A 24,958-nucleotide genomic window follows, 5' to 3' on the forward strand; every position below is an offset into this window, starting at 1 on the left:
TTCAGACGCCTATAAATTTTAAAATTATTTTTATGAACTGTTCATAAATTGAATGTGGCCAAATATCAGCTTTATTGCCCGAAATAATAATTTTAGTGTTTTATAAATTAAGCAAAATTATAAGTAGGATGGAAATAATGGCAATTTTTACAAAATTAAACAAAAATACAATTCATAGGAACGTAAAGATTTGAATAAAAAGTTTTTATTTGTTTTTTGCTTAAGGTAACTACAAATTATATACTAGGCTGAATGTTGTAACTGGAAAATATGGAAAACATGTATATGCATTAGATTATTAAGGCTGTTATGTATATGTTTCTTAAAAATCTAGAGTATATTGTAACATAAAAATTAAAAATAACTAAAGTAATTTTAAAATAACAATACTTGGGTTAGGCTCGTGTAATTTCGTAGTTTCTTTGTAGTTGAGTATTCAGACATTAAGATACCCGGTAATCAAAACCACAAATAGTCTGTACTCTAAATTTAAATACTAATATTATGTATTACCAAGCTGCTTCCCAAGCAACTTAAAGCCTTGATAAATTCTAACTGACCTATAAATAACAACTCACTGAATATTAAAACAGAAATCCTTCGCCTACATTTCAATTAATTTAAAACATTGTCGCACTCAACGAACTTTCTATCGGTGAATGAAAGCTCTAGCGACGGCCAACTACTCACTGGTTGTCGGTGGCCAGTCGCATCCAGCTGCCTGTCCCTGCCACCTGTGCAGGTGGGCGGCGCATCCCGGCCCGATAATGCCGAACATATGGCGAGTCGCATGCGCCGAATGAACGCAGAAACATTCGAGGCAACAATTGAGAGACCTGTTTTAAATTACAATTAATTTTTAATTAGCCTTAAATTTACATTTACAAAGACGCTTAAGAGCTGCATGAATCAATTAGCGCACTCGTATACAGAATGGTCAAGGAAACGGGCAACGCAAGCCACGCTAAACAAAATGAAAAAGCTTAAACCTAACTTTTCTCATCACAATTGGTACTTGCTGAGGGGAAGCTGATGGTGTTCATGGGGGCTGGTTACCTTATCGTGTTTCATTTCCGGCTGCCAAAGAGTTTTCCGCGCGCTGCATGGTACGAAATGATAAGGTTGTCTATGTCTAAAAAGTCAAAAACTCACCATGAGAAGTGGCTGGCGACAGGGCGTGCGAGCTCGCATGGCGCTTAATGGGTTGCGACCCAGAAGAGGAGGACGCACTTGTGCAGATGCTTGAGCCCTTGCCCGCAATCGCATTAGTCAAGGTGGACACTCCCCTGGAAGAATCTACAGTGGTTGGCATAGACTTGTAGCGTTGAAGCGAAGTGCGCGGCTTTTTAGGCATCGTGGCCTGCTGCACTGCCTCCTCTAGAGCGCATAGCCAGTCCTCGCCTTCGCTTTCGTCCTCCAGAAACTTCATGTAGAACGACGGTCTCTTCGCTTTGTGGTGGCTGGTTGGTGTGGTGCTGGTGCTTGATTTAGGAGCTTCTTGGGGTTCTATTTTGGACTCGAGTTGCTGAGAGGCCTCTAGCAGGAAAAGATCAGTCTCTGAGTCGTTCAGAAAGTCTGCCATAGGATCGGCGGCAGCTGTAGTAGGCAGCACTGGATCTGGAGAAGCCTTCTTACACGCTGATCTTGTACGAGGAGCAACAGGTGGTGGAATCTTGGGGGTTTGCACTGGAATTACTGGCTCGGACACGACTATTTGGTCCATTTGTTTATTGAGTTTGGCGCAGCGCTCCTTAAGAATAACATTGGCCCGCATCTGCTGTGCCCGCCATTGCTCGTTGTCCAGTTGACTGCGCCGATCCTCGACACCCTTGAAGGCGATCTGTCGGCGCCTTTCTCGTTGGCTCATGCTGCCAATTTCCGCGGAGTCAAAACCACTGTCCGTGGTGGCATTGCTACTCCGATTCCAACGCCATCCCACCTCAGGGCTTTCGGTTGCCAGCGTTTGCGAAAAGAGACAGTTGGGCGAGAGGCTTATATCCAGGCGAGGCGAAAAATCCACACTGTCGTCCAGGCTGTGCTTATGCTTAGCTGGTGGAGTGCTTTCCACATCGGAGGTAAACACCATCGCGGATGAAGCATTGGGGGAGAGGTTACCAGGAGTGTCCACATCATGTCCATTTCCTGGCCGACCGCTTGGCGAGGCTAAGGGAAAATGTGTTTTAATTGGCATTCTGGGTTTTTCCCATAGTGGAAAATACTTACCACTGTGGCGCTTCTGCAGAAGACGAGTGCTGAGCGTTAGCGATCGCCGTTTAATAAATGAGTTCTCCATTTAAAACTTCTTAAGTGAAATATTATTAATTAATGTTTTTCAATTGTTGTTTTAAATGCTGTGACTGGTTAGGCGGCGAACTGACAAGACTGCTGAACTGGTTCTGTGGTTTATAATAATCTTTTCCAGCACTGAAATGTTTGTAGTATTTTTTATCCAAGATAATACTATGTGCACACTAAACCATATAATAAATTGAATGCTTGAAATAATTACAGCACCTAATATGTAAAAAATATCAATGTAAAATAATAAAATGGAAATACATTTTAAGTAATTTGCCATTGATAAAATTATAATTTATTTATTGCTTTCATTGGACTCATACCATTTAGGATAGCGGTTCCAGTTTAGAATTTTTCGCTCAATTAGCAACGGTCACACTACAACATTCGTATGGTGATGTGTTAAAAACTTAAGCCGTATTTTTTAACAATATTAGGCGCCAGGAAGATGAACTACAATCCGAACCCGGGTATGCGGAACCGTAAGTGGGAGAACTGTAAGGATCAGGCTACGCAAGCAAGTATACCCGAAGGATGCTTGGTGCAGCCACTCCGGACGCTTATCTTCCGCCGACCGGACTCGGAATCCGGAGTGCTGTCACTGTTTACGTTACACCTTACCCCGTTTTGTGCGCCGCTCCTGGCTTTCACTGCATCCTGTCAACCCAGTTTCTGTGCCTGCCCTACGTTTCCGTTATGTGCTGCGTGTGTAGCTTGATTGCCTGTGTTCCCCCGCTTTCCCAATTAGCCTCCTAAAGATCTCCGGCACTAACCCCTGCTCTGTCCCAAAATAGCCCCAGCTGCCGGTCGCCCAAGGCCAACGAAACGTGTCAGCGATGTCAACGCCATGATGGGCAGTGGCCCCACCTTCATGGCCCCGCCTCCCGGCCCTGCGATGCTAGACCCCAATATGTACGGAGCTCCTGCCCAGGCGCCAGTCAACAGCTATGGCTTTGACCCCAATCTCATCCAACCACCACAGCAAATTCAGCAGCCACCGCAGCAGCAACCGGGATTCGGTTACGGAGGACAGCCTCCTCAACAGGGAACTGCCCCACCCACCTACGGTATCGGAGCACCTCAACCTGGAGCCGCGCCCTTGCCAACTGGACAGTATCCACAGTTTGCTATGTTTCAGCAGCCTATTGTTCAGGACATGGCCATGCAGTACGGCCAAAAGCTGGCGGATCAGGGCAAGCAGATAATGGAGAACCAATTTGAGAAGTGGGTACCTGTAGCTAAGCTCAAGTACTACTTTGCCGTTGATAATGCTTACGTGGGCAGGAAACTGCGTTTGCTCTTCTTTCCTTATATCCACAAGGTAGGTAGTTAATCTCACAAGATTCATAAACTCAGTCAATCACTTGTGCCTTTCAGGACTGGTCTTTGAGGTACGATCAAGAACATCCAGTACAGCCACGATACGATGTGAATGCCCCGGATCTCTATTTGCCCACCATGGGCTACATCACATACGTGATCGTAGCGGGCTTGCTATTGGGCATGCAGAAGCGTTTCTCCCCGGAACAGCTGGGTATCCAGGCCTCCAGCGCAATGGCATATAGCATTTTCGAACTGGTAATCTACTCCATAGCACTATACGTAATGAATGTGAAAACGAGCTTGAAGACTCTGGACCTGCTGGCCTTCACTGGCTATAAGTACGTTAATATAGTGGTCTGCCTGATGGTCAGCACGCTGTTCTTCAAATCTGGATATTATATCGCGCTGGCGTATACTAGCTTCTCCTTTGGCTTCTTCTTGGTGAGATTTGGTTTAAATTCTCGTAAAAAGCAGTCGGTAATTTTTATTATTTTTATCCCAGCTCCGCACGCTGCGGACCAAGTTACTGCAGGATAACTCACCAGCTGCGCCCAGTGGCGCCATCAACTATGATCCTTATGGAAATCCGCAGCAGTTAGACTATAGCGGGGGAAAAAAGCGAAAGCTGTACTTCCTTTTCATGATTGTTGTAGGACAGGCGCTGTTTGCCTTCCTCCTCTCCAAGCATTTGTATCTGCCGGAGGCGCAGGTGCTGGCAGTACCAAAGGCGTTCTAACCATTTGGCTTGATAGGTTAATTTGCAGACTATTTCTTGAGCAATCCGGTGCCAGGATCCCCACTCGAATGTTGAACGGTTCCGCAGCCAAGGCAGTCATTTCCAGCATGTAAAATCCCCTCAGTAGTTGGCGATCAATTGAGATTCGCGGGAGAGAAGCATATTTTTGTTAGAAACAAACACATTTTATAAATAAATACAAGCTAAAAAACTAATTTTTTATATAATTTTATTGAAATTTTAGTCTCTTTTACTGTAACGTGTTCGTGGTTGGTTGTTGCTTGCTCGGCCTTAACAGTTCCTACTTTAGGATAGTGAGTTTACATAGTTAGATATTCGTCGTTGGTTAGTCTGGGGCCCTCGACTGCAACTCAGTACATAGCACAATGTGAAAAACGCCCTCTTCGCCTCTATTTGATTCTGTTTTTGCTTTATTTATCGTGTGTAGTGTAGGCTAGCACTTAGTAATAGTTATAAACATGCTTTGTTTTCAACAAATTCCACGTACTAAAAAAATAATACATTTACAACTAATAATTTAGATTAAACATATACGTTTTGTTCTGTTGCCTGATGCTGCGTATAGGTCGTAGTTATGTTGTACATAGCTATATATCGTATATATATATATTACGGGTGTACGGTGTGTCTGTGTGTGTGTGTGTGTGTGGTTCATAAACTCATTTAGGCTACATTTGGAATAGAAAATACGCAACATAAAAACCTTTAAAACTCTTGCCTATCAATAAATTATCACCAACTGCTTCTGCTGCTGCTCCTGCTGCTTGACAAGATTACGCTGATAGTTGACCACTTTATTGAACTAAATTACTGTCCCACCAGGCGCTACCGTCTGTCCAGGCGACAAGTGCTGAGTGGCGTGCTAGAAAGAAATGTTATAGTTAATAAAATGTTTTTCAAGTTCAAGTTACCTACAGAGGGGAATTTAACTTACCGTGGCATGACCAGGCCGCGCCCATGTGTAGATAAATCCATCCTGACACGCCGTCAGGAAGCAGTCCTCGCGAAAGATCAGCGCCGTCAATCGCTCATGAGCGATCTTCTTGCAGACAAGAGGCTCTAACAGCGGGCACTCATCGAAGCGTGGGCAGGCGGGCGTTCCAATGAGTTGCATGGGGTCGAAGCTGCTCACCCCGGAGCCAGAGCCCGCTCCCGCTCCAGATCCCGACGCATGGGCGGCCGTGGCCAGCGAGGAGTGATGGGACGACCGGCTCAGCTTCAAGGATCCAAAGCTGTGCGCCGTCGAGCTGCTCCCAATGGCCCCGGCCGCCCCCGAATCCAGTGTGCTCGAATGACCAAAGTTGGACGAGCTGCTGTGATTGCTCTGGCTGTGGTTATTGTGTCCGCCACTGTGGTTGTGCTGGTTGTAGCTCTTCAGCATGCTCATCGCCTTGCGGTGCTGACGGTGGGCCGTCGAGTGACTTCCCTCGTATCCGGCGGCCTTTTTGTCCGAGCTACTCAGGAAGCTAAAGTTCGAGAGTCGCTGCGTGAGGCTGTTAAAGGCGCTGAAACCGCTGCCCGAGTTGGAGGACTTATTCGAGCTGTTGGAAGTCTTGCTATTGTATCCCGACGTTGTCTGTGATGGCCTCTGTGCACTTCCGTTTCCTCCACCTCCTCCATCGATGCTATCCGACTTCGTGGCGCTGATGCAGTTAGGGAATTTGATTGAGTTACCCGTGCTGTGATTGCGATTATTATGCTTTGTAGAAGCCGCCGCACCCGCTCCTGCCACGCTTGTACCTGCGCCTGGATTTGAGGTTGTGGAGGCTGGAGTGGCTGCCTCGGTGTCACAGTCGTCTGGTGATGATTGTGAAGATATCGTGCAGTTAGCAGTCGAAAACTTGCTGGAGCTACTATTGCTGTGCTCACCGGCGCCGTTTCCTGCTACACCGCCCGCTGTTTCTCGGGTGGGACTACAGCTGCCCGATTCCGCCTGTTGTCCACTCGCCTGACCAGACATGGCCACTGGTCGGATCACTTTGATTCCGTCCTCTACTTCTGGTTCTTCATCCACTCCACCATTGAGATAGCCCCTTTCGCTGTTCGCTCGCTGCCTCAGTGCCAGTGGATGGCGCAGCACATCTTCCGTGATGTCCCAGAGGCATATCTGGGTGTCCTGACTGACGGAGCCTAATCTATAGCTCATTAGCTTCTCCGCCGAAGAAGCATCCGAGCGAAAGGAAGCCGAGTGTCGATTGCGGGCGGCATGCACGGGGGTGGAGTTTCGGTCGAATCCCTCAAAACCACCATTGGCTGTGGAGTCTGCGGAAAATCGTGCCTCCCGAGAGTTGGAGTACTCGTTCATTTGATTCTCGTCGTCGCTAAAGTCTCCACCATCCCAGTTGGTGTACGAAGTAGTGTACGGATCGAAGGCCACCACAGAGACCCAGGATCTGTGGCCTTGTCCACGAGCCACCACTCGTCGCTCATGCAGCGACCACACGGTTACCAGGTCATCTTCGCCGCCCACGACAATGTACTTGCCGTCGGGCGACCAGCAAACGCAAAGGAAGCCACCAAAGTAGGAGCGTGCGATCCCTAGCAACTCCATGGTGTCGTAGTGAAAGACGCGCAGGAAACCGTCCTGGGAAACCACTGCCAAGTGGGAGCCGCACGGCGAGAAACAGAACTCGTTGATGCAGCAGTTGTCAGTGCTGAAGACCCACTTGAAGAGCGGGTTCCTTGTCGTTTTGGACTTGCTGGTGAGTATCGTGTAGCCGTCGCCCAGCTTGAAGGGCTGATAGTTGGGCGCAGTGGCGGCGCAGGGCAGTTCCTCGTTGTACAGGTAAAGGTGACCTGAGGCATGGGCGGCGAGGAACAGGTGCGGTGAGTTGGGCAGCCATTTTAGGCAGGTCACTTTGGTCTTGTCGATTAGTCGCTAGAAAAGAAAATATTATTAGATTTTTTTGAACTAGTATATATCATACGGCGGGGTACTCACCTCCTCGTTGAAGAGCTTTCTTACTTCCCGAGGACCAACCTGTGGGGAGACCAACTGGATCTGGCCCGTGGTGAAGCCCACCAGTAGAGGCGCTCCCGTGGGCGTGGCTGAACTCGCGTTGAAGTCGTGGCAGCTGGGATTGGTGCCCTTGTAGAACTTCTTATCGATCGGCTTGCTCATCTCCGTGCCCTGAAAATAAGTCAACAAAAGCCACTATCATCTGTTTCTGTTTATCTTGGTAGTTCTGGATTGCACTAAGTTTTTCTATTGTTGTTCTACAAGTGTTAGTTGACTTTGGAAATATACCAAAAGAGCTGGGAACTCATATAACTCGTGTAATAATCAAGCAAATCGTATCGGTATAATAATCCCAATGTTCCCTGAAACTTGATGCTTATGGATTGTAGTTTCCGAGTCATACTACAGAATTTGAATCAAGTTATTCCATAGAAACAATACAAACACAGTTATATGAGACAACATCAATACAACAATCTATATTCTTAATGAAAATTTAGAATTATGAAATAAACATTGATCAAGTGATAAGAGTTGGATTTTCGTTACTCTTAATTCAAGGAAAAAACAATTGAAGATTGTCGACATATTATACAATAACTACAACTAATAGATCGGTCGACAATAAAATGAAAACAAAAGTGAAAACCGGGACAGTCCCAAATTTCCGCTTGAGCTGAGATTGGAATGAAAGATTACCCTCAGTGGGGTTGGAATAATCTCGGAAATTAACACATTCGGCGGCATAGAAATTAGCAGCTTGTTTCGCGGAATCAGGTGGGAAAAGCTCTGACTACGGCCAAGAGCAGGCCCTTTCAAAGCGCCTGCCAAGTTTTCGCCAGCAGATAACTATGGCAACAAAGAAGCCAGCTAAAATAAATACAGAAGGAGAATCGCAAGCTGTTGCTGAACAGAATGCCAAAGAATTAGAAACAGCTGGAGCAGGGGAACTAGGCAAACACAAGCAAGGCGATGAGCAATTCGGCTAAATGAAAGTCGAACTGGGATTACCCTTTACAAATATATATTGAGGAAAGAGAAACCAACATATGGCTAAAAAAAAAAAACAAGTGCTTTAAGATTATATTTTGACATGGGATGTACTCCTCATGTTCATACAATTTCTGTCTGAAAGTTAGGGTAATCTTCCCGCCGGGATGAGCTCGAAATGCTCACAGCCAACTGCCTTCGAGCGCAATAAACATTCATAAAAACGCCAAACAAGCGAATTGATCATCAAGCGCTCGAAGTGGAACAAATTAAACCCGCTGGGGGGACACTACATGCAAATGGCAAGGTATTCCAGCCCCTGCCAATTGGCTGGTGCAATCCGCCTGGAATGCAATTGCCGGCAGCCCCTATCTCTGGTGTGATAAGCTCGCTGCACCTCCTCCTACTCTTTATCTCTCATCTCACGTGCTTTCGGATGGGATACTGATATGTAACCATCACTGCTATCATTGCCTTACCTTCTTTGCTCCCCGAAAGGAGTAGACGTAGAGATCTCTTCCGAAGTTGAAGCAGATGCGATCGCCTCCTAAGACTTGATTGGTGGCCATTCCATTCTGGTCCACGACACCGCCGTTCATCATAGAGTGCATGGAGATTCCTCCGCCCAGGCGTGCATCCACTGTGCTGTTCCCTGCACTGTTGCTATTGTGGTTACTGTGGCTGTAGTTGCTATCCCCGCCGGCGCCGCCATTGGATATTGCTGTGGTGGCTCCGGTTCCCGATCCTGTTACTCCCGTCGGCGAAGCTCCTGGTGAGCTTCCATTCGTTGTTGTAGTAGTCGTTCCTCCTCCTCCGCCTACGGGCGACCCCGCTCCCGTTTCGGTGCCGAGCTTGCCCTGCGCCGGACTGGGCAGGGTCACCATGGAAACGCGCACTTGCGGTGAACTCTGGCTACTGCTGTAGCCAACCCGATTGGGCCGGGAATATTCCGAGAGGTTCAGCAGGCGGTAGGTGCCCTCGCGGGTGACGAACTGCGTCTTCAGGTCGTCCTTCACACTGGCGTCCAGTTGGTTGGCCATCGCTGGTGCTGCTGCTGCTGCGCCTTCGCCAATCCTATCCACCACTCAGCCCATGTGAATATCAGGTGCCAGTTGCTAGTGGTGGCTCTGCGGGCAGCAGGTGCTCGTCCTCCGTCTCGAAATTCGCTAGTTTCGCCACTAATTAACCGCCGTTGGGTTTGGCTTGACCTTTACGTGTTTTCTTTTTTTATAATTAGATTTAATTCCTTCTACACCGAGTTTTGTGGGGCTCTGCTGACACTGTTGTTGTTTCTGTCGTTGGAGCTGCGTTAGCCAAGTTTTCCGAGTTGTCCAGCCACTGCGCTGGTTGCCTGCATCACGGCGTGGTGGCGGCGGGGTGCTGGTTACGGGGCTTGCGGTTATCGCATCGGCCGCACGCTCTTTTTTATTCCGCACAAATTACTTAATTTATTTCTAATTTCTGATTGGGATTCTGAACAGTGTGCCCGCGGCTTTTTTCGACAGAAATACTGAGGGCTCATAACACTGGCCGGGAGGGGCGAGGATTTTATAGTCAATGCAAAATGGTATCACTAAACGAGTTTTTCTGAAATTAATAATTTTTCGTTATAAAAGAATTGCCATACCCAAAGGGCGACATGCTTTTGAATGTTTTTGTAGTTTTATGCTTACGAATAAAAAATAATACATTAAGAAATATTAAATTTCTCTGGAATCACTAATATTTGTAAGGAGAAAACACAAACCAGTGGATAAACCTTGTTATCAGTTACAACACGTGCTGCCAGACTAACAGAGTTATTTTCCAACAGGCGTTGCCAGAGCTTGAAATTTTGTGTCATAGTAAGATGTAGATAACATTTGTGATGGGTAGCACTGTTCACCGTTTGGCGGTATCTTTGAATTTTTATGAGAAGCCAAATAATTACTTGAATTAATTCTATTTTGAGTAACTACATAAAATTGTAAGTATGTTTTTTCTATATTTATTTAGTTCTAATTTTGTAAGTATTTCTCTAGCTGTTTGATTTCTTCTTTGAACTTCTTCATTATTTATTTTCTAGCCCCTGTCAATGGGCAACCTAAGAAGTAAACCACGTTAGACAGAACCCATTGGCAGTGACTTGCGTTATTCCAGCAACTGCCAGTGTGCATGTATGCATGTGTGTGTTGTGTTAGCCGGAAATGCATTTGGCATGTCCTGCGAAATTGGTCAGTGAATAAGAAGAATGAAGCTGCTGTTTTGTTGCCTTTCCGCCTTTTACTTGCACCATTTTCTTGTTACTTTCCACTGCCAATTGCATTCGAGTTTCCTGCTAAATCTCGTTTCGGACATATGTCTTTTGTCTTGGCATTGTCACCCCAGCAATTCCCCTGTGCAGCTTAGCCCGGCCAAGTGGGATGCACTGACTGACTGCTGGGATGGGCAAACAAGCGGCAACCTCGAGGGGCGCATCGAACTCAAATCAATCAAAAGCGATTGATAAGAATGGCCACTTGAGGGGATTGAAAGGTGGTATAAAAACCACCTGTACCAGGCGGCGCTTCAACCACTGCTATCTAAACCATGCGTCTACAAGGTGAGTCCATTCCATCGGTGCAACTTCCCTGTTCTAAAGCTGATTATATCCGATTAGCTTTGCTCTGGCCACTCGCCTTTTGCCTGGTGCTGCTCCTGCTTCCGTCCGGAATCCATTCCCAGTGCAACGATACAACTCAGCCGGGATGCCTACATGCGGCGGAGCTTGGAGTCGCTCAGCGCCATTGTCTGGATCCCACAAAGTTCTGGCTCTGCACGGCCATTGGTCAGCAGGCCCTGCTAAAGAAATGCCAGCCCAACACGGGTTTTGACCAGGATATTAATGCCTGCGTGCCTTGGATCGCTTGGAGGTGGCAACCATGTGTTGAGCCACCAAGTCGACCACCCGGCTATAACCCCTGCTGGAACTGAACATATCAAAGAGGAATAAAAAACACTTTCTTCTTAATTTGCTGCTAAACATACTCAATTTAACTTCCATCTGGATTTGCATTTTAATAGCACTTAATTTTGATATTTTTGGTTCGTTCACGAATTGCCTTTTTATATATTGTGGCCAAATTATTGCTAATTTCTTGAATATATTTTTCATAAACAAATTTTATAAATTATTCTTTATTTTTGTAAATTTTTTGCTCATTACAATATATTTCAGCTAACCAAATAACCAAAGCCTAAATAACAAAAATAAAGTAAATTCACACGTAAATGGGTTAATAAGCATTTGCATTTGCAATAAAGAAAAACTAATAGGTATGCATGATGGGAATATTAAACACATGCTAATTTATTAGTTTTCCATGTTCAACTATTTGTACTAATACATCGTTTTCCAGAAATGCAGTTAGCCATTGGGGCTTAAATTGGGAAATTTGTAAACATTCAGGATTTTGTCACGCACTTTAACCTGAATTATGCGAATTAGGATATTTATTTTACAAAAAAACTTTATGATAACAAGTATTTATACTTTTGCAATGTGTTTGTGTTGTTTTAAATTTAGGCTTTTTACCTTATGGCTATAGGAGCTTATATGTGGTTTTATTTAATTATCATAAAACCAAATTTAGTTTATATTTTAATATGGAATAAATATTTGGTTGTTAGCTATTTGAGGAAAGGCAAACGCAAGCATTTTTATAGAGCATCTAAAGATTGTAAAGGAAATCGGTTTTTATTTCGAATAATTCACTCATTTGCTTATAGTAAACTTCTGAGATAAAACCTTCCCATTCACAACACTCAGACATATAATAAATAGTTTTCATTTCAAATGCCAAAAATAATTATATTTTCAAGTAACAATTTTTATAGAGCATTGAGAGCATCAAAAGAAAACGGAATGAATGTGTCAATTAGCTTGCTTGCTTTAGCACGTTGCCAAATATTTGTAAGGCACGAGTATCTCCAGGGGTGCTGGGGGCCCCTCGACTTATCTGGCCAATGTCAAGAGCAAGATCCACGAGAGCGATATCATATCTCTCTGTGAATCATATATTTATGATCTTCATGTCTGACACAAGCACTCTTTTCGCTCAGTGCCCGGATGGCAGAGAGTGTATTTTTATGGCAGCCGTGTGATGATCCGCCGATAGCCAGTTGCAATTACAGTTGCAATTGTTAACGTGCGGCTTCTGACGGCTGTTAAGCGGGCCCGAATGACAGGCCACGCCCCCTCTTTTGGTTTGAGTTTCGATGGCCGCCGCCAAAGCATTTGTCATAAATCAATATGTGGAAGCCCCTTTTTCGCCTGGCATGGTGGGGGGCGTAGGCGTGGGATCCTGGGTTCCCAGTCAACCGTTGGCGACCTCTACCCCAAACCCCATGCTCTCTGGCAATAAGTTGCACTATTTTTGATGCACTCGCCCGTGCATTTGGTGCGAAAGCATTTTATTTCATTTCACAGTTGTCAGTCAAACGCTTTGTCAGACCGGCGAGCACATCAATAAGCGGCGAAAAAATACGATTCAATTGAATTTTTATTTCTCGCTTTTGGCGCCGTGCGTGTGAGATCCAACAAAATATTTGCATGTAAAAGAATTTTACGCTAGCGAAGCAGAGCCAAAGGGAGAGGTAAAAATTGTGAAATGAAATTTTAGCATACGTGACGTATACGCAATATATTTAATTGCATTGAAGGCCCTTTGTTTTCCATTCCGTTAAATCCCGTGCAAGTGTGTTTTAAAGTGTAGTATGAAGTGACAGTGGCATGAAATCTCTATGTAAATTTTGGCTTGAGTGCGTGGGATGGCAGTTTAAAGTTAAAATCAGAGCCAAAATCCCAACCTGCGTACTGGCAAAATAATGGCCTTGTCTTTGAAAATCTCAAAATACTCGGGAAATGCTACAAATGCCACACGAATTAGCATAAATCACTCCGAGGCACTGGGACGAGGACAACGGCAGGAAGTGGGGACTTTGCCATGCAGCCAAGTGCTCGTCCTACCGGTAGCTTCATTTAATGGCAGACATTAATAACCCGATTTAATTTATGGCCCAAAACTAACAAAAGCCCAATCCGCAAAACTGAGCAACAAAGGCCAAGGAGGGCGTAAAGAAGGCCTTTTGCCCGACTCCCTACTCCCAACCAAATGCAGCGCTCTGGAGTGCAATGCAGTGGGCCAATTACTCAAGTGCGCCCGGACCCTAATGTGGCTTAAGGCGCTCTCTCCCACCGCTCGCCCTCTCTCCGCGCAGCCAGGTGAAATTTGTTGGCCCAGCCCCAAAAATGCCTTTGAGGCAGTGTTTTGAATTAATTAGCCAGCGTATCCAGCGTTTGGCATTGGCCAAGGCAACAACGTGGCTGCTACGCTTGTTTGCGGCCTGCCCCGGCTATCTCTGAAAATAATTTACAGCTGCCGTTGATGTCATGAATATGCAAGCAGGCTGCCTGGATGAGGATGTAGACATGGATGTGGATGTGAATGTGGACGCGGACCCACCTAGGAGACTGGCTCAACGGCTCGAGCGGAAGAAACAACGATTGGGCAAACAAACAGCGCCATAAAATGCCAAACAGAATGGGCTGATGGGGTGAGTCAAGATGAGCTTACCGCGACCACAGCATCACACCTCAGTTCCGCTTGATAAGGTTTCTAGCGTCCGTGGAGTGTATAAAAAGCGGCCTCTGGATTAGCATAGGTCAGTCCAACGAAAGCATCTCTCAGTTCAAGATGAAGTTCCTCCCTTTGTTCGCTATTTTCCTGATCCTCGGATGCTCCTCCTTTTGTAATGGAGCTGCTGTGACCAAGCCAACGGGACAACCTGGTTGCCAAACGGCAGAAGAACTGGAGGTGGGAGCATATCCTCATTTCTACCTGAAGAGTGCCTACTGGGTGTGTTCCACCCAGGGTGTTCCGGCCACGCTCGCTCAATGCCCTGTGCCCACTGCCTGGTTGGACTCTGCCAAAGCTTGTGTTCCCTGGCCGCAATGGGTCTGGTCACCCACTGTTCTGCCACCAAGTCAGCCTGAAACAGTTGCCTAGAACATATTTGAAATGGTTACAAAATAAATGAAATCTTAAGAAATTTTTATTTAGTTTAATCAATTGCAAGGGTAAAGCTTATGAAAAATATTTACTTTTCTATTAACATTTGCGGGTGACTTTTGCGACATTTTTGAAAAAAAAATTGTTACTAAGTAATGACAGCAATTTTTAAGAAAACAGCTATCATAATGACAAATAGTTGCATTAGTACATAGCTTTCGTAAGATTAGAAGTTTAAATTTGCTCAGGTAAATATTTTTGCTGTAATGTCATCTGGAGATTATCAAGAAAGATATCTAATGGAATTTTTTACGTTACGAGTATCATATAAAAACATTTTTGTGTCAGAGAAAGTTTGCTGATATGATATTATAAAAATTTTTCAAGAAATACCAAAGATTTATTATTTGTATATCTAATCAAATATAATTTAATCTCTGATCAAACATAATTTAATTCTGATAAATCATAAATCTGATTATTTCTTTCCCATTTCTGCTTTCCCCCTTTCAGCCATGTCCGGCCGGGACTACAACGGAGAGCCCGGCTGTCGCAGTCCGGATGAGCTAGGGCAGAGCTATCGTCACTTCTGGGACCCCACAGCCTACTGGCAGTGCGGCGGTAAGAAGGAGGCGGAGCGGGATCAGCCCGCCCAGCTGCGTCACTGCCCCGCCAACGAGCTGTTCTACGACCGGGAGCGGCGGTGCGTGAAGTGGAAGGACTGGCAGTGGACCGAACCGCAGGATCCGCCCACAAAGCCGCGCAAATAAAACAGGGCGCGCATGTATTGAAACAAATTGTCGAAAATATAATTAAAAAGCGCTTTCCGATTTTTCCCGGGTGAGTGCTGGTTAATTTATGCGTGGGCGTGGATAGTCGAAAGAGGAGTTGGGGGCCAGGACATAAGCCGCTTTTGGGAGGCCGCCTCGCATGTTGATGCTGGTGAGGATTTGGCCTTGTTTTTTTTGGTGGGGGAGGAGGGAGACCGTAGGCACCATACGTGCAACAATTACGAAATGTGCGTGTGGTGTGGCCTTGTCCATACGTACCACCCAACAGCCACGCCCCCTTTTGCCCTCTGTTTGTTTGCGCAATTTGGTAAATTGACATGACGGCAATTTCCCATGGTCGGGTCCTCGTTGAGCTCCATGGACTTAACTTCCCTTGCTAGTTTTAATAATTTTTAATTAGCTGCAGCGGAAAGCTCTCAAATGGACAAACAAAATGTGTAGCCAGCTTTGCGGCAGTTTCGGGTATTATTTCCGCCCTCCATTTTCCGACGACCGCCGCCTAATGTAATTGCTGAAATTTGTTTTGTGCCCCAATTAAATTGGGAATCAAGCGGTATTAAAGCGGCCAAGAGAATTTAATTAATTGTATTTGAATTTAGAGCGAAAGTGTGTTTTGGGGCATTCAATCAATATCAAACGGTTCATGTGATCCAGATTTTTGTAGCCACCACACTTTCTTTTTTTCTTGCAATTGCAGCGCAGATGTGGCAAAGCGGTAATCTTTTTGTTTTTGTTTGGCTTTCAGCTTTCAGAGTGAGTGTGTGTGCGCTTTTTTGTGCTTTGTTTTTTTGTTTGAAGCCCCACAATTTGATATACACAAATCGATTTACTTGCGCATGCAAATAACTTTATTTGCTTAGTGGGTAAGAAGGGAGAGACACAGAGCACAAAGGACTGAAAGAAGGAACAGAAACTGTTAACAAAAAGTCGACAGCCGGGCTTGGCTCAGCAGCCAAACAAATTTGCATAAATCGCAGTTGGTAGCACACAACACAGCCAACACACACGCCCCTATCCTGGCACCCACACATGTGCTTATTCACACTCAAACTCATACCCCATGACCATGCCCATACACACATACATATATATATATATATATATATATCCTGATCCAAAGCGACACAGCCATCGACGTCGCCATCGACACGAAGTGAAAGGCGCAAAGACTAAGTGCATGCTTAAGTGTTTTCTTTTCTATTTACGTGCCACGACGAAGGAGTGAGCAGCAGTGTCGTTTGTTTGCTCTGTTGCGGCTTGTGTGCCACCTACTCAACCACCCACACATCTAACCACCTAACCATCTCTAACCACCCACTCACTCCCCCCGTGCATATGTAAATCAAGGTAAACAGAAATCTGTTACAGCATGATACCATTACAATGACATGCAACGGACCCCACACGACACAACCCCTTCCTCCCCCTCATCCGAAAAACCCTCAACTTGGCCAGGCTAAAACCACCACAGGGTAAACTAGATACTTATACACGTGTCTCATATTGACTGCGATATGTTATACAAATGAGATATTGATGCCTCACCATTACAACTCGGTCTACAACAACAGGCCGCCGCCGCCCATTCAGCCGTTCAGGCAGCCAGACAGCGTCGTTCTCGAGTGACAGCAAACAACAGGAATTGGAGTAGGAATAGGAAACGGGACTAGGAACAGGACTACGGCCAGGACCATTACCAGAACCAGCAGCAACATCATCAGCAACAGCAACATCACCAAGAGCAACAAATGCACGAAAAGCCGCTGCAATGGAAGAGGAAGGCTTCAAAGTTCTAGATCAGGCTGTGGGCACACGGATTGTTTAACCCATTATTTTATGAAGCAAAGTTGCTTTTTACATACTAAAAACTCTTATAAAATATTGATAACAGATTTGGTGATCTGATATAGTACAGTAAATCAAAGATATATCTTGGGAGCATTTTTAAAGACGAATTGGCTTTCTTGGGAAGCAAACTAAATGATCTAACTTTTAATGAAATATTTCATTCAATAAATTGATACATATGGTTATTAACCTTCTTGGTCTTTCGACCATTATGCATTGATGGGTTAAACTGCGGCTCGCACGGCCATGCCGTAACTGGTTACACCACTGAACCATCGAAAGGTACTGCCTTACGTAACCAGATGCGGCAAACCCCGAGGAGAAAGCAGCACAAGGAAAGGGAAAGGGAGAATGGCTCTCCATGTGCGTGTCCAATCGCAAAGCAATCGAATAGCACGGAGGAAGATATGGAAAATGGAATGAGGTATCCAAGCTAGGCGGAGAAAAGCAATCTGGAAACAGAATGCAAAAGTAGAAAGATATGCAAACAAAACCAGCAAAAAAAACTGAGTAATTAGAAATTGAAGACCAAAAGTTGGAAACGGAAAAGTGAGACCAAAGATGACTTTTTGCTTGTTAAAAACTGTCCATCAGGAATTCTTCAGAGTTTAATGAGAGATTTATGAAGAAAAAGAATAAATAAAGCAAACTTTTTCTATTATAAAAAAGTAGAGCATGTCCCAGAAACAGAATGGGATGTTTGTTTAGTCACCTTAAATGCAATTACGATCTGCGCGAAACCAATTTTCAGATCAATATCTCAAAAACAACTTTGGCTGTGTGTGCACAGTGAACAAATTCGAACTCATCGCCTACGAAAGAAGGGGAAGTACCACCCCTGAATACAGCGATTACGATTGGGGAATCGGGCAAAAATGCAATAACTGAATACAAATTTGAAATGTGGCGGAAATTGAAATCGAAGGCGTTGAAGTGATTTCGTCTCGCAAAAATTCAATTGGAATGGCAACGGCAACGGCAGCGGGAGAGGCAACAATCGAGCACTAGCACCGCAGCAAATGTCTTGCACAACAACAAGCTGTTGTCGAACCACTTCGTCACCACCCTACAAATCACAATCACCTCTCCTCTCCAACCTCGCGGTTCCTTGCAGGTCCTTATTGTGGCAAGGCTTCTGGTTACGCGGTTATTTGGGCTCCTTTCACATCCTTTTTGCCCTCTGTTGGGTGCACAATTTTTCCGCTGCATGCAATTTTAATGCGATTTTGGATTTGATTTGTAACCGAAAAATAAGCCACACAAACTTTTCCCTCTCTAGAAAGTGGTGCTGCGGTGGGTTTGGGTTGGAATTGGAGGTTGTTGGCTGGAACTTGGAGTTGTGGTTGCCATTGTAGTCGTTGTCGTCTCCTGTTCCCCTTCTTGTTGTTGTTGTTGTTGTTGCCACTCGGTTGTTAAGTGCAAATATAAATTCAACGGCAACGAAAAGAGGGGCAGTGGAAAGAGAGCGGAATGCTTTTGCACCCTGCTGGGAGCTGGGGTCAAATATTTATTTGTTGCCGAGCACAAATTTTATGCTGCATACTTTCATGCGCCGCTGCAGGAGCAGCACAATGTGGCACAAGTCACCAGCACCCCAGTATCCTAGCACCCAACTCCCTGTGCAACTGGCAGTGGCACAGTGGAAGCGAGGCGCATAAAACCTTCCGCTGCCATTCAAGTGGAAAAGTTTAAGCCAACTTTTCCAGCCCGGAACCTCGTCCCCACGTACCCTCACAACCTCGCAACCTTCCACCAATTTCTGTTCGCCGAAACGCCAACAATTCAAGCGCGAAAATGCGCGCACTGAAAAATCATTCAACGGAAGCCGCAGAAGGGGGGTTGCAAATTGGGGAGGAGGCAGGGTCTTTACCGACTGTCACCACGAAGGCCTGCAACTCTAAAAATGCCAATTATGCCCAATGGACAGAAAATGCTTTGTACAATTTCCACTGAATGGATGAAAGACGAAGCAAAAACTCAAAATGAACGTCTAGCGCATTGCGTATGCGCTCTGTTGCCGTCTTTATTTATGCCGACCAGCGCGCCAAACTTAATTAAAGTAACAACACGTCAGCCAGGGGTCAGAGTTCACAGGCTGCAGGCTGCCGACTGCCGGCACTTGGGGCCACTGCCTAGAGTTGAGGAACGGAGCAGAGCGGCCGCACAACAATTGCAAACTCAATTAAATTCAAGCACCGCTGCGGCACTGCGTCCGCAGACTTGGACATTTAACTACAGGCCCAAGTTTTTAGCTGGAAAACTATGGAAGCCCCTCTATAAGTCAGTACCCTAAAAGCACTTGGAAAAAATGCTATTAAGTATATAAATTTAGTTCATTAGTTTAGTTTAGTTTTCAATCAGTTTATAATACCAGAAGTATGGTAATATCTTGGAAAATTCTCGGAAAAATATCGAATCGATGGAAGTTATGTTTGTAATTATTATCTTATTTCATGAGGTAGTCACTTGATTTTCCCTGAGTGTAGTAGACCCTATTGCGTTAGAAGTACTCTCTTAGGGTGTGCTGATAACATACGACAGTTGTGACTTTAAAAATCCCTTTTCGCAATTTTTGCACAAAACTTGTGCAGGATTAATGGCCCGAACGGCCCAGGCATCCATGCAATTAAAATGCAACAACAAGGGCACTGGCATAAGGATCGGAAGGAGCTGCAGCAGTGGCATGATTCTAGTATCTAGTGGCAGCAACAGCTGCAAGAGTGGGCGGAAATGGAGCAGAAAGATTGCTGTGACTTTAGAGCGTTTGAAAACTCACATGTGTGACGGCCGAGCTCCGGAGATAGCCACGCCATTTTAAAGTGGCTGGCGAGGCAGCAAAACGAGCAGCGGATGAAGTGAGGCAGGGTGCCAGAGTGCCGGGGGGTGTGGTATCCACACTAGTTAGTGCCACATGGGAGGTTGAGGATGCGGCACAGTATTGTCCGCATACAGACACACATACACACACACAGTGGATCCTGCTCCTCTTTTCGCTCACCAGCATTGTACGGTTTTTGCCCGCAACGGCCAAAGACAAATAATGCAATTTCCTGACTAACTCATTTGGGGTGGATGAACATCAGGATGGGGACCACAGACTGCGGACTGCAGTTCCGTGTCACTGACACTTGGCCCACGCTGCCCGCCCAGTCGGACATTTATTACCTAGTCGGATGTGCAATCGCTGCGAATGATCAAAGAGCTGGAAATTCTGTTGGTGGAACCCCCCACAACAACAAAAAACACACACATAAAACAGTCAGTAGTTGTATGGATCACTTGGATACCCAGTAGATCTCAGCAGCCGTTTGCCACGTGACTCCCTTTGGGGCAGCTGATGCAATCATTGGCAACTTCAGGTTTCATGTTGCACCACTTCGCACACACCAGCAATAGCAAAAGCAACGGCACCAGCACAAGATTAATGCGGTTCAGCATCGAACTTTAAACTCATTTTTAGCCCTGCGAGAACTGCCACCGAAGAGCAGAAGCCAGACGAACATGTGTTTGGCACACCAGGAGCATGTCCTGCACTTGGTCCTTGCTCCTTTCGCTGGCCCCTGTAATTTGTCCCTTTTCCCAAGCTCGTCGTCGTTGTTTGTTTGTTTTGCGCCAAAGTTTGCGGCGACAATTGTTTTGCGGTGTTGCAGGAAGCAGAAAGCAGCACAAACTCACAATCCCAATCTCACACACGCATGTGATTGGAATTTTCTTGGAAATGTTGCCCCACTGCCGTGTAATTTTGCTTTGAGGGAAGAGTCACGATTTATGGCACATAGATTTTTTTCCCGTTGTTGCCCCCGGAAATGTCGCAGCAATTTAATGTTACTTTCAATATGTCTCACCCGCTTATCATATCATCCCCCACTCGACCGCCGCTCATATATCAATTATTTTCCAATCAATTTAAACTTAATAACATTTCAATTCGGACACTTTTAATCGCGACAAGTGGATAGAGCTAGCGCTGGAAGAACTATAATTAAAACGTCGGAGATATCATCAACCGTCGGTGCAGTTGCGCAATGAGCGCCACTGGGTCCACACGAAGCATCCGAGATACCCATCCTGATTGACAAAGGCCTTGCCATCGGGACACGCCAACTCCGTGGCTGTGTCGTTGGCGCACAGATAGAAGCTAGCCACATCAGCGGAGGGCTGGGGCTGCGTCTTGCTGATTCCGGTGCAGTCTGGCTTTGCGGCGTCCAGGTTCACGCAGCTGGGGTTCATCTGGGCGGCAGGTAGACATCCACAGATGGTGGCATTGTTCACGAAATAGTAGCCTGAGTCGCATTCATCGGCGATCACCTTGTCATTCAGGCAGAAGTAGAACTTACGTATGTCCTCGCCGCCCCACAACTCATCCTCCGACTGGCAAACTTCGGTGACATTACTGGCAGTACCCACGGATGCGGCGGAAGTCAAAGCCAGGAGGCCAAAGAAAATCAAGAGGGCTATAAAAATAGTAAGACATTAACCAAAAAACAATTGATTTTAATTAAGATTTTTTAAGGAATTTCGGTGTATAATTTATGAAAGCAATAAGACTTTATAGTTTTACAGAATGGGTACAAGGATCCACCTTATATCGGCAATAAATATTTTTTTTATAATAATTACATTTTCCACGTGGTCTACACTTTAATAACATAATATTATTTTCCCTAACACAGCACATATAAGGATCCTTCCTTGCTTTTATCTTAATATTAAAATATTTTAATTATGGAGTCACTGAAGGCAATAATAACGTAGCAGTCGATATCGAAAACACATTTCCTGTCTTTAACACACACATTTCACTTTCTACACTCAATAACCGGATGCACATTAATTAAGATTAATATTTAACTTGTATACCTTTCAGCATGGTGAATCCTTTAAAAACTTCTTTACAATTCAAAAATTTAAGACATACTAAACAGACTAGGCCAACAGACTTGGCTTTTATAACATTCTATCCGATCGGGCAACTTATCGGGACTCTTGAAAGCGCCACCATATCATTGCCATTGCCAATGACTTGTTGACACCTCCGTTGATGATGAATGTAGTTCGAGGCCTGTTTTGGCTTCTGGTCTTGTCCAAAATATTGCTTATCGGATGTTTTCCCTATGCAGATAATGGCAAATTCTTGGCTTAATTTGCTACTCTGCCTTCTAGGAGATAGCACGTCTCAAGTGGCTGAGGTGATGAGCACTTCCACGAATCGAAGTAACTCTGATTTCGGGGTGCCAAATGTTGGGCTCTCAGTGTCACCTGGTGCTCACGTCTGGGAAACTTTTAATTGAATTCCCTGCCAGCAGAAGACAACATCGATAGCAAGCCTATTGGAATTTATGTCGATTATATTGTCAACTTTGCCAGCGCTCCACGAAGTTTGCCTATTTAAACTTGGGACTCGCGTAAATAGAGTGCAAAAAGTGGAGAGAGTGGAAGAAAGTAAGGAACTTGAATTGACAACGTGACTCAACAACGAAAACTTTTTCAGTTTTTTTTTTTTTTCTCCTTTGCGAGCAGGTTATGGCCTCCGTGTCCTGGCCGCAAAGTGACTTCTTTCCCGGCGGCAGCTGAGCTTCTTCATTTTAGGCGCTCTAAGCCAAATCAATTAGAACTTTTGACAGCATCTGTGCCTGCAACTGAACCCAGTGAACCCGCTCTGGGTAGCTCCATTATCGCAGCAGTAAAGCGTAATTAAATTTTCAACTGATTTCTCCAGCAATAATTTCCAATTTGGCTTCATTTGAAAGGCAATTAATGTATGTGCTATCGCTTAGATAAGGTCATGATATGTGTGTGTGTCTATCCGGTAGTCCAAAATTTAGTGTGTTGTGATTTTCATGGCATTGTGAATCATTTAACGAAGTTTGCAAAAGGGAAATTCTTACGAACGACAATCGAACGATGAGAGTAGGAAATTTTTGGCTAACGGCTGATTGAAATCTTCTCGCGTGCTATTAATTTCAGAACTTATCAATCGAGAGTAGAAAACTTTAAACCCGAATGAGTTATCTAATCAACAAATTGCTAGAAGAGATCGAAGTCGCTCTCCGACGACGACGTCACTTTAGTCCAAAATAAAAATGCCCGAAAAACCCGATGAAAAATGACTGTAAAAATAGCGACGATAAGGTTTTGTTGGGGGACATGGAAAGTCATGCTCATTGCATGAGTATAAAAACGAAAGACAATGGCGACGACATCAATCAGTCGAGTCGAGTCGAGTTTTTCAGCAGGAAGCAGCAGCACATAAATTTATTAACGAATTCAGCTTATGGCCAAATGATGAGAAGCGCGGAAAAATAGCAGAATTTTCATAGCGATACGAAAAAAGTAAAAATCAGACAATTGGACAGTGAGCGAACGAAGTTTGTGTGTGTCATAATAATAAATGCTCCGCTGGCAGCAGTTCGTGATGAAATTATTTATGAAAAATAAATGGAGTATTTCCCTCTGGATGCTGGTCCTGATGCTGCTGCAGGGTGAGGCCTTCACCTCTGACACAACCACGAATGCAACATGCAGACATGCCACCGACATGTGGGGAGATCCGGACCCCAACATATTCTACGTATGCTCTGATGTCGGACAACCGCTGCAGCTGGAGTGTCCGCCAGGTCGGGGATTTTTCAGCGGTCTCGGTTATCTCGGCTGTGTGCCGTACGCCCAATGGCCAGCCTGCCGGCCCTCGGAGGAGCAGGTGACCACCCAGTTGTCAGCTGGCTGTGACAGGGATACGGCTACCGTGCCATCGCCATGGGCCTCTCCGGATCCCAATCAATTCTACTTGTGCCCCGGGATAAATGCCACACCTCTGTTGCTTAACTGTGCCACTGGCAAAGGATTCGTGGCCAGTTCCGAGGTGGTCGGCTGTACAGATTGGACGCAATGGCGCCGCCAGATGCAATGCGAGGCCTTCTACTGATCCAGCTGCATATGTATATGAACAAGCTATTTCAATAATCAAGCAACACTGGCCGGTCATGTCTACCCCCCAACCTCGAATCTTATTTAATTTATTGGGTAGTCATACTGCGCCATTTGACTCACAAGTTGTTCGATTTGTAAATAAAGTAAAAAGTATCATTATATTACTGATGTGGGTGTTTTTTGACCGATTGGCTTGTTCAGAACACTGATAAGACAGGCAACAGGTTGATAACAAAGGTAATTTGGTAAAAGTTTCTTTCTTTTTGTGAAATGGTTTTTGTTTCTAATAATAAAGGAGCTTAATGCAATATTTAAATTCTATTTATAACACTTGAGATATTTTCTCTTTCTATATTTTCTCTAAATTTAATAAGACAATGACCAAAGGCATTTGAGTGAAACTATTTTAAACTGCAAGTTTCCTTCCACAAAAACCCACTCAATTGTTAATAATCCAGGCTTCAATAGATGAAACTTTTGGTTTGAGTTAATGCCACTCAATTGGCTTTGTTTTGCGACATTATATATTTAGAACATTTCCACTGGCAGCTCATTGTTTCATTCTACTTATGGGATTAGTGAATTGCAAATAATGCCTCCTCTGCTGGCATTGCTGTTCATTGCAATTATTGCTCATTTGAGCATATTAAATGATGATGAGCTCTAGTTTGCGGCACATGGGGCAAATCCTTTTAGTTCCCACACTCCCGCAATGCCACGCATTATCCTTGGCCATTACTCTCTTTTATGCCGCCTTTGCTCTTCTGTCTTCTGTCTGGTGGAAACTGGAGGTCAGCATCCCCGCCTTTGATCTGGCCCTTTTACTTTGTCACATTCCCTTATGTGGGGTTATTTTTTACCATGATGGTAGCAGCTGCTCTGCTCCGTGCGGGTTACCCGGCTGCCTGGTTGCTTGCTGCTCTAACCGGCTCTCAGCCTCGTTTACAGGTTTAAGCCTTTGTCCTTGCCGTCATAAAGCATTGCCCAGGTACACGGCATAAGAATAATGACACATGCAGCTGGGCGCCAAAAA

At 45.0% G+C, this 24,958-nt stretch overlaps 8 protein-coding genes across 11 annotated transcripts; 5 read left to right on the forward strand and 3 right to left on the reverse strand.

The window, feature by feature from the left end:
• Positions 1-92: 92 nt before the first annotated feature.
• On the reverse strand, positions 93-2,372 carry LOC108113527. 2 transcript variants are annotated; one of them, XM_017224121.2, is made up of 4 exons: positions 2,224-2,372; positions 1,153-2,163; positions 1,057-1,099; positions 93-836 (listed from the first exon to the last, which is right to left on the reverse strand). In XM_017224121.2, exons 1-3 carry the CDS (start codon positions 2,291-2,293, stop codon positions 1,068-1,070), a joined length of 1,113 nt encoding a protein of 370 aa, XP_017079610.1. In that variant the 5' UTR covers positions 2,294-2,372; the 3' UTR covers positions 93-836; positions 1,057-1,067. The 2 variants fall into 2 exon arrangements, with proteins under 2 accessions (XP_017079610.1, XP_017079609.1); XM_017224120.2 differs by having other exon boundaries at positions 93-1,099.
• A 289-nt stretch (positions 2,373-2,661) lies between these two features.
• Positions 2,662-4,572, forward strand: LOC108113605 (protein YIF1B-A). Of its 3 annotated transcripts, none has more exons than XM_017224263.1 (4): positions 2,662-2,768; positions 3,093-3,619; positions 3,676-4,062; positions 4,124-4,572. In XM_017224263.1, the coding sequence occupies exons 1-4, from the start codon at positions 2,747-2,749 to the stop codon at positions 4,355-4,357; spliced, it is 1,170 nt and encodes a 389-aa protein (XP_017079752.1). In that variant the 5' UTR covers positions 2,662-2,746; the 3' UTR covers positions 4,358-4,572. The 3 variants fall into 3 exon arrangements, with proteins under 3 accessions (XP_017079752.1, XP_017079750.1, XP_017079751.1); XM_017224261.1 differs by having other exon boundaries at positions 2,669-2,795; XM_017224262.1 differs by having other exon boundaries at positions 2,669-2,780.
• LOC108113604 (WD repeat-containing protein 20) lies at positions 4,570-9,813 on the reverse strand. The gene is made up of 4 exons (XM_017224260.2): positions 8,807-9,813; positions 7,320-7,508; positions 5,313-7,256; positions 4,570-5,240 (listed from the first exon to the last, which is right to left on the reverse strand). The coding sequence occupies exons 1-4, from the start codon at positions 9,365-9,367 to the stop codon at positions 5,181-5,183; spliced, it is 2,754 nt and encodes a 917-aa protein (XP_017079749.1). The 5' UTR covers positions 9,368-9,813; the 3' UTR covers positions 4,570-5,180.
• Positions 9,814-10,895: 1,082 nt separating this feature from the next.
• Positions 10,896-11,279, forward strand: LOC108113509. The gene is made up of 2 exons (XM_017224101.2): positions 10,896-10,908; positions 10,966-11,279. The coding sequence occupies exons 1-2, from the start codon at positions 10,896-10,898 to the stop codon at positions 11,277-11,279; spliced, it is 327 nt and encodes a 108-aa protein (XP_017079590.1).
• Positions 11,280-12,766: 1,487 nt separating this feature from the next.
• LOC108113546 lies at positions 12,767-15,190 on the forward strand. Its single transcript, XM_017224140.2, has 2 exons — positions 12,767-12,941; positions 14,870-15,190. Exon 2 carries the CDS (start codon positions 14,872-14,874, stop codon positions 15,124-15,126), a length of 255 nt encoding a protein of 84 aa, XP_017079629.1. The 5' UTR covers positions 12,767-12,941; positions 14,870-14,871; the 3' UTR covers positions 15,127-15,190.
• On the forward strand, positions 14,028-14,396 carry LOC108113545. Its single transcript, XM_017224139.1, has one exon. It carries the CDS (start codon positions 14,042-14,044, stop codon positions 14,351-14,353), a length of 312 nt encoding a protein of 103 aa, XP_017079628.1. The 5' UTR covers positions 14,028-14,041; the 3' UTR covers positions 14,354-14,396.
• Positions 15,191-20,911: 5,721 nt separating the features above from the next.
• LOC108113562 lies at positions 20,912-21,898 on the reverse strand. Its single transcript, XM_017224155.2, has 2 exons — positions 21,856-21,898; positions 20,912-21,449 (listed from the first exon to the last, which is right to left on the reverse strand). The coding sequence occupies exons 1-2, from the start codon at positions 21,863-21,865 to the stop codon at positions 20,998-21,000; spliced, it is 462 nt and encodes a 153-aa protein (XP_017079644.1). The 5' UTR covers positions 21,866-21,898; the 3' UTR covers positions 20,912-20,997.
• Positions 21,899-23,049: 1,151 nt separating this feature from the next.
• On the forward strand, positions 23,050-23,946 carry LOC108113566. Its single transcript, XM_017224158.2, has one exon. It carries the CDS (start codon positions 23,387-23,389, stop codon positions 23,918-23,920), a length of 534 nt encoding a protein of 177 aa, XP_017079647.1. The 5' UTR covers positions 23,050-23,386; the 3' UTR covers positions 23,921-23,946.
• The last annotated feature ends 1,012 nt before the right edge of the window (positions 23,947-24,958 follow it).

The sequence above is a fragment of the Drosophila eugracilis genome, unplaced genomic scaffold (assembly GCF_018153835.1).
Source record: "Drosophila eugracilis isolate 14026-0451.02 unplaced genomic scaffold, ASM1815383v1 contig_367, whole genome shotgun sequence".
NCBI lineage: Eukaryota > Metazoa > Arthropoda > Insecta > Diptera > Drosophilidae > Drosophila > Drosophila eugracilis.